The sequence below is a fragment of the Mus musculus genome, chromosome 5 (genome assembly GCF_000001635.26).
Source record: "Mus musculus strain C57BL/6J chromosome 5, GRCm38.p6 C57BL/6J".
NCBI classification, from domain to species: domain Eukaryota; kingdom Metazoa; phylum Chordata; class Mammalia; order Rodentia; family Muridae; genus Mus; species Mus musculus.
In genome coordinates this window covers 72,938,577-72,951,779 of record NC_000071.6, presented here as the reverse complement: position 1 = coordinate 72,951,779, position 13,203 = coordinate 72,938,577, and the positions used below count along the sequence as shown (strand labels likewise).

The 13,203-nt window shown below is 41.6% G+C and overlaps 1 protein-coding gene across 3 annotated transcripts in view; it reads right to left on the bottom strand.

The window, feature by feature from the left end:
- Slain2 (SLAIN motif family, member 2) overlaps window positions 1-13,203 on the bottom strand; it is a 64,480-nt gene that overhangs the window by 27,062 nt on the left and 24,215 nt on the right. For 2 of the 3 annotated variants that reach the window (NM_153567.3, NM_001113423.2), the window contains exons 2-3: window positions 10,340-10,488; window positions 3,054-3,218 (exon numbers count right to left, since the gene is read on the bottom strand). In NM_153567.3, the coding sequence (NP_705795.2) occupies window positions 3,054-3,218; window positions 10,340-10,488 (314 nt within the window). Of the gene's footprint in view, window positions 1-3,053; window positions 3,219-10,339; window positions 10,489-13,179; window positions 13,188-13,203 lie in introns of those variants that run through there. The other variant, XM_006504171.2, reaches the window with a different exon arrangement.

The following is a 13,203-nucleotide window of genomic DNA, read 5'->3' as shown; positions in this document are numbered from 1 at the left end:
GGAATACAACAGGGTTGTCCACTTACCCTCACTCCTTAAGACAGTGGTGGAAGCACCAGCCTGAACAACAAGGCAAGTGAAGGAAATTAAAGTGATACAAATAGGTAAAGACGTCAAGCATCCCTATTTGCAGGTATTATGAAACTGTATAGAAGAAAGCCCAAAAAATTCAACCACAAAACTTTTACAACTTATTTTAGCAAAGTGACAAGGTACACAATCAATTTATAAAACTCAGTAGCCTTTCTACATACCAACAACAAATATTGAGAAAGAGGTCACAGGTACCTGCCATTTACATTATCAGAACAGACTTATCTTGGAACAGACCTAACCAAGACGAAGGTGATAGACCTCCACAAGAAAACTTCACATCTCTGAATGAGATAGAGACATGGGAACATGGAAAGGCACCATGTCCATTAATCAGGAGAATTACTACAGTGAAAATAGCCATCCTATTAAAAACCATTTACAAGGGGCTGGTGAGATGGCTCAGTGGGTAAGAGCACCCGACTGCTCTTCCGAAGGTCCTGAGTTCAAATCCCAGCAACCACATGGTGGCTCACAACCATCCGTAACAAGATCTGACTCCCTCTTCTGGAGTGTCTGAAGACAGCTACAGTGTACTTGCATATAATAAATAAATAAATAAATAAATAAATAAATAAATAAATAAATCTTTTAAAAAAATTTACAAATCCAATCATAACAACTCCAATCAAAATACCCACAGCATTTTTCACAAAAATAGGGGAAAAAAATCCTAAAATTCATATAGAATGATAGCCAAAGCAACTGAACAAAATAATAATAATAATACTGAGTGGACTGCCATTCCAGACTTCAAGATATAGTACAGAGTTGTAGTAATAAAAACAATATGATAATAGCACAAAACATATATACACGCAGAAGAAGCAAGTGGATCTCTGATAGTTTAAGGTCATCCTGGTCTACATAGTAAGGTCCAGGACAGCCAGGGCTACATAGAGAACCTGTTTCAAAAAACAAAAACAAACAGCAAAAAACTAAAAAGCTCTGTACAGCTACAAACAAGTCACAAAGAAATCCACAGATAGGGGTTTCTTTGCCAGCTATACCTAATAGAAGATTAAATATTCAGGATAGACAAAGAACTTGAAATTCAGAATGAAGGAAACAAATGACGCAATTAAACCATGGGCTAGGCATGTGAACAGGGAACACAACAGAAGGAATCAAAATGGTTAAACAGCACCTCCAAAGGGTTCCTCGTCCTCAGTAGTTAGAGGAAGACAAAGTTAAAACAAGTTAGAGAGTTCATCTTGCCCCATTCAGAATGACTAAGACCAACAAAACTGACAAATGCTGGCAAGACTGTGGAGAAAGAGGAACCTCATTATTCACTGTTGGTGGGAATGGAAATTTATGGATGCAGCCACTTTGAAAATCAGTATGGAGACACCTCAAGAAGATATAAATAAATCCATCATATGATCTGACTCTATCATCCCTTGGCCTATGCCCACAAACTTGACATTGTCTGCTGCAGATACTTGCTGGGATGCTCATTGCTGCCCTATCACAAGAGCCAGGAAACAACACAGCCCAAATAGCCTTCAACTGATGAATGAAAGATGGCAACGTGACACAAAGAGACAAAGGAGTTCTACTCCGCTATAAAAACTAAAATCAAGTCATGACATCTGCAGGCAAACATAGAAAAGATTATAACTCGAGACTGAAAGCCAGGCTCTCATCGGCCATTCCTAGCTCCAAGTCTTCAGGCATTAGGTTAGAAACACAGAATCACTGAAGAAAACCAGCAGACTATAATGGAACCATGGGTCAGGGGAGCTCTAGAGAGGGAATAACACGTGATACGAAGGAAACAAAAATGGAGGAGGAAAAAAAAAATGGAGGAGGAAGGGCTTCGAGTGGGAATGGGGAGGGACATCAACACAAGAAAAAGGGAGGGCAGACAAAAACACCAAGGCTTGATAAAAGCCTCAAGAAAATATCATAGTATCTTATATTTATCTAAAATTATATACATAACATCTATATGTATGCATGTGTATATATATATATGTACATATCTATACATACTTTATCTTATCTCTCAAAGAGAGAGAGAGAGCCCAAGAGAGAGCCTGAGAGAGCTTAAAGGAAGTATGCCACTTGGGCTGACAATGCTCTCCACAGGAACCAAAGACCCAGTACCAGGCACAAGAAAAGTGACTCCCAAATTTGCTACTGTCCCCAGCTGCCTCTTACTGGTCAAAGGTAAGCCCTGATTGCTGAAGGTAGCACCTAGGGCAGCAGAGTCTGTAAACTAGCAGGAGGGGCCGGACAGGCAGGTGGGTTTCTGGAGCTCACTGGCCAGCTACTCTAGCCAAAACATGAGCTCCAGGCCCAGTGAGAGAGCCTATCACAAAACTAAGGTGGAAATGGAAGAAAAAGACCTGATGTCAACTTGTGGACCCCCCATGCATGTGCAGAGAAGCACACATGCACACACACTGCTAAGCAGCACACTAACCATTTTAAAGGAAGCTGCACTAAAAGGATAAAGAAGAACGCAGTAAGAGAGATGTGGTGAGGTAGAGAAGAGTGAGCTACTCAAGCAAAGTGCCAGTAGCAGACCGAGAACAGAGCGGACTCCCAGGCCACAGCAGTCTGCCGTCCACACTACTACTACAGCACATACTGCTCTCGTACATTCACAGACAATACCTATGCCATCACGCTTACTAAACCTCTTTTAAAGACAGGTCTGTAGACTTTATAACCCCAACAGGCTGTAAATAGGTTTTACTGGTTAAAGGAATCAAATGTGTGGTCCTGTTTAATTTAGCCAGATTTTAAATACTAGTTTTAAAACCAGATTTAGGTACACACCAAAGAAAATTCTATGCAGAAAACAGGCTGCCACTAACAGGCTGCCTTTGTATCTTTGGTGCTCAGTACAGTAACTAGTATAAAACAGCACATCAAGGAGATTTCCCCCTGTTGCTTCAGTTTCATAAATAAAACGAGTTGTTACTTTTGGAGGTAAAGCCACTCCTTACCTGAATTTCCAGGAAGTATAAGCTGCTTGACTATGGGAGGTCGCACTGGTGTTGAGGATGGAGAGTTGAAGCCACTGCTGTATGGGCTACTGGCATTTGGACTATAAGAATTTGAGTAACTCACAGAGTTGAAAGGATTATTGTATAAATTTTGCCTCTTGAGAGCTGTATTAACAAAAAGAGAGAAAATCAAATTTAGTAAGTGGGAAAAGGTTAACATCTCAAAAAGTTTTCTTAGAGGTCAGGACATGATGTCCCATTAAACAACCTTTTATGTAACTGTGTTTGTGTCCAGAGACTAGTGCTGCTGTCAGCTCAGGTAGGGAATTTCACAGGAGTCAGCAGTAACTGACTTGTAACTGGTCCAAATGCTGAGAATAAGTGACTGTTGAGTGGGAAGCCACAGATGTGACTCCTCTACCACCCCACCAGAGCTTAAGAAGCACGGTAACTGGCCTTACAGTGTTGGGTCTAAAACAGCAAGTGAAACCACACCCACACACTCACACCCCTACCCATCACACATCACACATCAATCCTTAAATGGGTATTTCTTCCATCCATTACACAACACTTTCAATATTTGCAAACAAGCTAAAATCCTAGAGAAGATATCGCCATGGGCTGCGGAGAGGGTCATCTTAAGGCAGCAAATGCTCAAGGAAGAGTAGCCTGTGGTGGTAGAGAATAGAGCAGCTTAGGGAAAAGTAGCTGGAGATAGATGTGGTCCCAGCACTTGGGAAGCAGAGGCAGGTGGGTTTTTGTTTTTTGTTTTGATTTTGAGGGCAGCCTGGTCTATATAATGAGTTCCAGCTCAGTCAGGACTACATAGTGAGGTCCTGCTTCTCACCTCCCCCCACCCAAAAGAGTAGCAGATGTACTAGAAATCCGGTACACTGTGCCCATAAGCATGACATCTACGCAGTAGCAAGTTAATATTTTGGGGTTCAGGGCTCCCAATGGAGGAGCTAGAGAAAGTACCCAAGGAGCTAAAGGGATCTTCAACCCTATAGGTGGAACAACATTATGAACTAACCAGTACCCCTGAGCTCTTGACTCTAGCTGCATATGTATCAAAAGATGGCCTAGTCGGCCATCACTGGAAAGAGAGGCCCATTGGACACGCAGACTTTGTGTGCCCCGGTACAGGGGAACGCCAGGGCCAAAGGGGGGGAGTGGGTGGGTAGGGGAGTGGGGGTGGGTGGGTAAGGGGGACTTTTGGTATAGCATTGGAAATGTAAATGAGCTAAATACCTAATAAAAAATGGAAAAAAAAAAAAAAAAAAAAAAAAAAAAAAAGAATTTAGCAAAAAGCAAACCCTTTCCTTTCTGATTGTTACTTTGGAAGATATTTGAAATAAATAATTTTCATGTATCTGAAGGTAAAAAAAAAAAAAAAAAAAAAAAAAAAAATATTTTGGGGTTCTTTTTTTGGGGGGGATGTTGTTATTTTTGTTGTTATTGTTTTGAGCAAAGAGCACTGTGCTACAATCATATCAGAGAGGAAACCTAATAAATAGACTAAACTAGGTAATAAACAGTGACTAGAAAATGAATTTTAAAAAGGAATAGACATTAAAAACTGGAAGATGAATAAAGAAAAATAAATGAGATGGCTGAAGTCCTGGTTTGCCTTCTGACAGAACAGTGGGCGATTTAGGGACGGGGAGGAGGAAGAAACATTTTTCTGTCTAGTTAGATCACATGATTGTATACATATTCTCTGTGAGATAGCACAAGCTATACATATTTGTGATGTATTGCTATGCGTATGATCATAGAAATGTCAACCTGAGCAGAAGCACAATTGCTAATTTCAATCTCCTCTAATTTATTATATTTGCTTACTAAACACCAGCATGCCTTATTCTTCTGTGCTCTTCACAACATTAATGGCCATCAATACGCCAAGGGCTGCCATTATTTGTTTTCAGTCCCAAGCTTTCTTCCTCTGGGCTTTAATGTCAATGTTTCCCCATGGGTATGGCCAGTGTGTCCTAGAGTCAGCATACCAAATCCAACTTACAGTCTTTCTGCTAAAGTCAGTTTCTCCTCTGGGATGGGGGCATCCCTCGTGTAGATTGATGTGGAGGTTTAAATAATAATGGCCTCTATATATTCATGTTTGAATACTTGATCCTAGTTATGGAACCATGTGGGAAGGATTAGGAGGTATGGCCTTGTTGGAGGTGTGACCTTGTTGGAAAGGGGTGTCTCTGGGTGTGGGTTTTGAGGTTTCTCTCTCTTTCTGCCTTGAACTTTCAGGTAATATTTTGTAAACTCTCAGCTACTACTCTGGGACCATGCCTGCCTCCATTGCTCCTAACCATGATGGTCAAGGACTAACCATCTGAAACTGTAAGCAGGCCCCCAGTGAAATGCTTTCTTTTATAAGTTGCCTTAGTCACAATGCCTCTTTGCAGCAATAGAGCAACTGAGACAACTGCTGACATGTCCTGCCACACAAGTGGAAAAACATAGAAATCACCCCTGCTGCTTCCTTCTATTTCTTCATATCTCGTTCATCCTTTTATTACTCATAATCCTCCAGGATGTTAAATATATTCTGACTTTATAAATAGTTCTTACCTTATAAATCACCTCCCAGCTCAAGAGATAGAAATCAGAATTTGTTTTCCTGTAGGTCAATCTAGAAATTCTAATATTTCCCTCCCTTTCTATCATGGAGCTAGCTACAAAGAAAAAAAAAAATTCACCTATGCTATCTGACAGATTAAGATCTCTACTTCAGAAGGGGTCTTGCTGGCTTCCTAACAAGTTTATCATGCCCTCTGACATAGTAGTCCATGCTCCAATCAAGCTTTTGCAATTAAGCCTCCATTAAAAACTCGAAGGAGATGCTGGAGAGTGCTGGCTCAGTAGGTAAGGGCTGGCTGTGCAAACATGAGGCTAGAGCTTAGAAGCCTAGTGTCTGTGTACATGTGACGAGTGTGTTGGCCACCTTACAATCCCAGCTGGAAAGGTAAACACGGGATCCCCAGAACAAGATGACTACAAGCTCTCAAATTTCTAGGTAAGTTTTGCCTTATGAAAAATTCTATTAAAAAAATCTTGTAAACAGGAGAGTTCAATACTACAAACTTCAAACTTGCAACTGGTTATTTTTTCCATTAATAAGTTAAATGTAGCTTGGCATGGTAACACACATTTGATCCCAACACTTAAGAAGCAGAGGCAGGTGAAGCACTCTGAGTTCAAGGCCAACCTTGTCTACACAGTGAGATACTACCTCAAAAAGATTTAAGGATTGTACTGGCTAGTTTTGTGTCAACTTGACATAGGCTGGAGTTATCACAGAGAAAGGAGCTTCAGTTGAGGAAATGCCTCCATGAGATCCAACTGTAAGGCATTTTCTCAATTAGTGATCGAGGGGGGAAAGGCCCCTTGTGGGTGGGACCATCCCTGGGCTGGTAGTCTTAGTCCTGGTTCTATAAGAGAGCAGGCTGAGCAAGCCAGGGGAGGCAAGCCAGTAAGTAACATCCCTCCATGGCCTCTGCATCAGCTCCTGCTTCCTGACCTGCTTGAGTTCCAGTCCTGACTTCCTTTGGTGATTAAAAGCAATGTGGAAAGTGTAAGCTGAATAAACCCTTTCCTCCCCAACTTGCTTCTTAGTCATGATGTTTTGTCCAGGAATAGAAACCCTGACTAAGACACAGACACACACACATACATACACACACACACACACACACACACACACACACACACACACACACACACACACACACATATATATATATGCTACATGCATATTTCAAATAATACATTATACCTATATAATTTGATAATTTGTTTTGTGCATGTAGCTATAATGTAAACACTGTTAAACAGAGCTAGTACTTGATAGCATGCAGTCTGATTAAGAGTCTTACATTCTGGTTAAAGTCTTACATACCTCTACAATTAAAATCATTACTATATGAATAGGTATTTTGTCTGCATGTATGTCAGTGTACCATGTGCATGCTTGGTGCCCTTGGAGGTCAGAAGAGAAACTCAGATCCTCTGAGTTACAGTCACAGGCAATTGTGAGCTGCCATGTGGGTGATGGAAATCAAACCCAGGTCTTCTGGAAAGGCAGTCAAGAGTTCTTAATCACCAAGCCATCTCCAGCCCCTCCAATTTCTTTTTTCCTTCTCCCCTCCCGACTCCCAGTCTGTTTCCTTGTGGGAGCTGAGGAGGTCCTCAGTGAACTTGTAAAGAGTGAATGAATGTGTATTGCTTGACATGAGCACTGCCAGGTGCTCAGACCCATGGGGATGGCTGAGTGTGAATGATGATACTGTAGCTAAGTGTGACTGTTTAGGAATGACAGACAAGTACAAAATTTAGTACTACAACTATCTTCTCCCTGATGTTTACAGCCCAAGACTGCTCACCTACAAAGACCTCCTACCAAGACTAGCTAGCCCCTCCCCTCGCTGTACATGGTAAAAGCTGGGGTTCCAGGTTTTCACACAGTTGGTATAGCTCCATCAGCCCACCTGACCCTAGCTTTTCTCTATGTGTGTCTGTACGTCTGTCCTTTCTTCACCCCCTCACTGCCCCAGTCATGTTTCTGGGCTTGTTTAGAGTCAATATACAATCCAGTATGGCTTTGAACTCTATCTTTCCACTTCACCCTATACTAGATTTGCAGACACAAACCACTCACCTCCCACTTCTTAGTCTTAAATACCCTTGCTATAATAAAACAAAGAACTTCTCATTCAGAATTGCTACTTTTGAGATATAGCAGCCTTATTTCATCTCACAAATCTAGGTTGATAGGTAGTAACTGGTAAATGTCCCTATTCTATTTTAAACCAACAACTGAGAACCATACTTGCAAGCCAAATCCAGGCCACTCCCTATTTTTTTTTTGGTTTCTCTGTATATCCCTGGCTGTCCTGGAACTCACTTTGGAGACCAGGCTGGCCTCGAACTCAGAAATCCACCTGCCTCTGCCTCCCGAGTGCTGGGATTAAAGGTGTGCACCACCACGCCCGGCTGGCCATTCCCTATTTTAAAATCAAGTTGTGCCCACTGTCTTAGTCAGGGTTTGTATTCCAGCATAAAACTTCATGACCAAGAAGCAAATTGGAGAGGAAACGGTTTATTCAGCTTATACTTCCGCACTGCTGTTCATCACCAAAGGAAGTCACACAGTGCAGGAACCTGGAAGCAAGAGCTGATGCAGAGGCCATGGAGGGATGTTCCTTACTGGCTTGCTTCCCCTGGCTTGCTGAGCTTGCTTTCTTATAGAACCCAGGACTACCAGCCCAGGGATGGTTCCACCCACAATAGGCTAGACCCTCCCCAACTTGATAACTAACTGAGAGAATTCCTTTAAGCTGGATCTCAGGGAGGCATTCCCTCAAGAGAGGTTCCTTTCTCTGTGATAATTCCAGCTCGTGTCAAGCTGACACACAAAACCAGCCAGTACACCCTCTTAATTCATATATTGTCTACATCTACCTGGGTGCTGTGTGCTGTGTATGTGTTCTATGCAGATAACGTGTGCCAGAACATGTGCAGGGGGTTAACAAGGACAGGGGATGTTCTATGACTTTCTGCCTTATTCCCTTGAGATGGGGTCTCTCACTGGACCTGAAGCTGTGCTGGATGCCACCAAACCCTAGAAATGTTCCTGCCTCCATCTCACAGCTCATACCCCCAGGCTGATTCTCCTAGGTGCTAGAAGAAAGAAGGCTGAGCAAGACAGTAACCAGTATTCCTTCATGGCCTCTGTATAAACTTCTGCCTCCAGGTTCCTGCCCTATCTTCCCTCAGCGATAGGGAACTATAAACTGAAATAAACACCTGTTGGAGACCATACTGTGAGAAAGCAAGCCTTTCACAGCTTCCCACCCTAACGAGCCAAATGGCCTTGTGCTAAGGAGCCGGTCATCGCCCCCTCCTCCCTATTCCCTTCCTGGCACCTGAGGCTTAAAAAGGTGAATTATAGTCCCCTCTTCCTTATCTCTTCCTGACTCCCAAGACTTCTAAGGACATGAGTTATGTGCTGAGCCCAGCCTGACACCCAAGGCTGTTAAAGAAGAATCTACATTTCGGAGATAAGACTCAGAGTGCCTCCCACCTGTAGTCTGAATGGTCTTCAGGTCCCCAGATGCCCACTTCTTTGTTCTTAGTTAATTCCCCCTCAACCCCTCCCTATTTCCCTCATTGTGTGCTTAAAACCTGGCGTTTCAGCCTAATAAACTGAGACCTTGACAGGAACCCTCCTTGGTCTCTGCTTCTCTTTCCCTTCCACCCATCTCTTCCAGGTTTGAGGTCCACCACGCACCCACGAATAACTGGGTCCTGCTGGACGGGACAAACACCCTCCTCCCCAAGTTGCTTTTGCTCATGGTGTTTAACCACATCAATAGAAATGCTAACTAGGCAAACATCCAATGTCAACTTTAGGCTTCCACATGCACATACACACATAACATATATACGTGTACCTGTACCAACACAGGTATGTGCATACACACTCATGACCACTACTACATAGATAGATATACATACATAAAAAAGCCTATTCAGAATTACTCATCATGCTTTATAACTTATATTTCATAAACAATAGGTTTTAAAAGACAGAGAAGTACAAAGAAAGACAATACTTTTCCTATATTTCTTCCCACACTGCCATGTTACATTAAATGGCACAAATATAACCATGAACACGTTTTTGTAAGTTTCGTGAATGCTGTTAAACAAAAGGGTATTGAAGCAATTTAAAATGTCAAGTACTAAAAAAGAAAATAAAGAAAACTCTGAGAAGGAAGAAAAGTTAGTAAGAGGCACCTTCTATGAGCCAGAGCCAAGCTAGGCTCTTTTCCATCCGTCACCATTTCCTCAGCCTGATGAGGAATCTGAGGTCAGCTGGAGGAGTCAGACACGAGACAGGGAACAAGCAAGCTCTTGAGTGAGGCCATGGTGTCTCCTGGCTCTTCACATATATTCTCCACCACATCCATTAGCAAAGTGTGGTATGTGGGATAAGTTTTGATGACATGAGACAAACATTTTCATTTTAGGAACTGTTTTAGGTCATTATTAGAAAAATTAAAATTCATAATCTCATAGATATAATCCACTAAAGTAAGACTAAGATTTTAAAAACTGTCATCACATGAATCTAGCCTTCATGATGAATACAGTGAAATTCAGAAAGGCTATAAAGCAAGAACTGCCTGCCTAAATATACACACTCAACATATATGCTTTCAGGCCAAAGAAAATTAATGAATTCACAATTTAAGTTATAGACATACCTGACATAGTTTGATCAAGTTTGTGGATAAGGGACTTTTTAGCACACTCCACATCAGGACTTGGGTAATCCAAAACTTGCCTGCACCAAACTAATGGACTGACAGATTTCTGCATTGGTGTGAGTTTTTTCTTTGGTGATGAGTACAACCTAGAAGAAAATGAAACCAAAGGGCACATTTGTTACTGAGTATAGGACTATAAAGTAGGGGTGAATGATGGGGTGCGCTTAGTCATAACTACTCACCACGCAAGAAAATGGTACTGCAAGCAGCGTAACCCCCAAATCTCAACCACAAATGAACCCAAAGGAGGACTTCTCAAAATCAATTCTACTTTTCTCCGTGATTAGAGCTACAAAGAAACACCTGTCTTTGTAACAACTTATGTTTTCAGCAGGCACCACTAACTTCCTAATCTAATCACCACACTGAATCTAGACAGAGACACAAGAGCTGCTCCACCTCCTGCTTCCCTTTCTACCAAATAAACATACACTGGGCCAGATGCAGTACTTACTGTACACGTACAGTACACTGCTGGGTCAGAGAAGCCAGCACTTCAAATCAAACCACACAGAGATTACTTTGGTTTTCACAAGGAAGAAAGGCAGGGTTGAAGAGAAGGTCCTGAAGAGGCACACAGAAGGGAAAAGCCAGTAGAAGTGGGAGAGATACTTCAATTTCCACACTGGAGTTCCTCCTCAGATAGTCCAGTTGTGCTGGTTGTTTATAATCATCTCAGGTGTAATTCCTTGTGAAAAATGTGGATACTTGACTTTTAACCAGGACTACTTGTGCATGAATGAAGTGGGATTATGAAGGGAACACATTTTGCTTATATATATTTACACAAATGTCTCAGTAAGAAGCTGACACTCACATTTTAGTTTAATCAAATTAAGCCAATACTTTGAAGTGATGTTCTGGTAAAATATTTAGATAAACATTTTTCTACAATATGACTTTTTTTTTTTTTACAATGAAACAAACTATTTTCAAGAGCAACACAAATTTTCCATTCCCTTTTTTTTTTTTCTCTATCTGTAGTTTATGTCTGGTACTACCATTTTGCTTTGATAAAGATAATCAAGACTATATAAGGTAAGTGATCCTTGTACTACAAGCATAACAAAAAAAAAGCTGTGGGTTCATTCTCTTTCCAACTTAAATACTGCAAGTGTGTGTAGCAAATCTCCATATTGGCATCTGCTTTAAAAATTATGATAACTATTGCACACTGACTCTGTCAGTTCAATGTCTGTAGATGAATAACTATCATTTACACTTTTTTTTTTAATGACATTCCGCGATGTTTTTTAGGCAAGGTTTCATTCTGTAGTCCTAGCTGGCCTGGAACTCACTATGCAGACAATACTGGCTTCAAACTCAGAGATCTTGCCTTGCTTCTGCCTGGGATTAATGGTGTGTGTATGTACCATCTTCCCTGGCTAAGGATTAGTTTTTTATAAAAATACATGAGTATCTGCTTTTATATTAGTTAGGGTTTTACTGCTATAAACAGAAACCATGACCAAGGCAACTCTTATAAGGACAACATTTAATTGGTGCTTACAGGTTCAGGGGTTCAGTCAAAAAAGCTGGGCGGTGTTGGCACACGCCTTTAATCCCAGAACTTGGGAGGCAGAAGCAGGCGGATTTCTGAGTTTGAGCCAGCCTGGTCTACAAAGCGAGTTCCAGGACAGCCAGGGCTATACAGAGAAACCCTGTCTCGAAAAAGAAAACAAAACAAAACAAAAAAAGAGGTTCAGTCAATTATCATCAAGGCAGGAACATGGCAGTGCCCAGGCAGGCATGGTGCAGGAGGAACTGAGAGTTCTACACCTTCATCTGAAGGCTACCAGGAGAAGACTGGCTCCCAGGTGGTTCTCATTGCCCACTCCCCTCAATGACACTTCCTCCAAAGAGACCACACCTACTCAAATAAGGCCACACTTCCTAAGGCCACTCCCTGAACATATTCAAACATATTCAAACCACCACAGCCTACATATATGTATATGCATGTCTGGTGCTCTCAGAGGCCAGAAAGGGTATCAAACACAAAGAGTTGTGAGATGTCGTGGGGGTACTGGGAGCCAAACATGGTGTGCACTCTCTCTAAGAACAGAGAGTGCTCATAACCACTGAGCCATCTCTCCAGCCCTCACCACTTCTAATATGTAACTTCTTACTGGTTTCATATAACTTACTCACACATCTCATGACAATCTTGGTATATAATTTGTCTGTTATTGGCTATAGAACTGATGATAAAAAAATTCAATGAACATGAACAGGAGGGTTTTGTTTTCATATATATAAAAAACCATATTCTCAGTAAAAGAAGCCAAACGCATACATCACACGCTGACATGTTCTAATATCCCATCCCAGTAACAGAAAATGCCTAAGGGAAGACAAAGAGCAGAAAGCACCTCCTTGCTTGTCTAGGGTTAGAGGTGGCTGTTAGGTTCCTCTCTTTTAGATGGTACTCAGTTGTGGCAATGGCTTCATGGTGGTAAATACACTACATTCATTGAATTGTACAATTCTCACAATTTTATGCTACATAAACTACATAAGCATGGGTAAACATTATGGTATGATAAATTATATTTTACTTTTAAAATATTTTAGAAAGTTGAAAGGTGTTTACAACACCAAATACAACCACCACTCTAAGTTAAATGAACCAACTTCAGAAATGAAAGCCTGGCACTGAATGAAGCATCAGCAGCACCTGCTCACTGCTCACCTCCGCCCACTCTTCCTGTCTCTACAATGGCACTGTGCAGTGCAGGTGACAGGCTCTCTCCACCTCCTGCCTGTCTCAGTGTCACCAGCTCTCCTCCCCTTAGAAACTG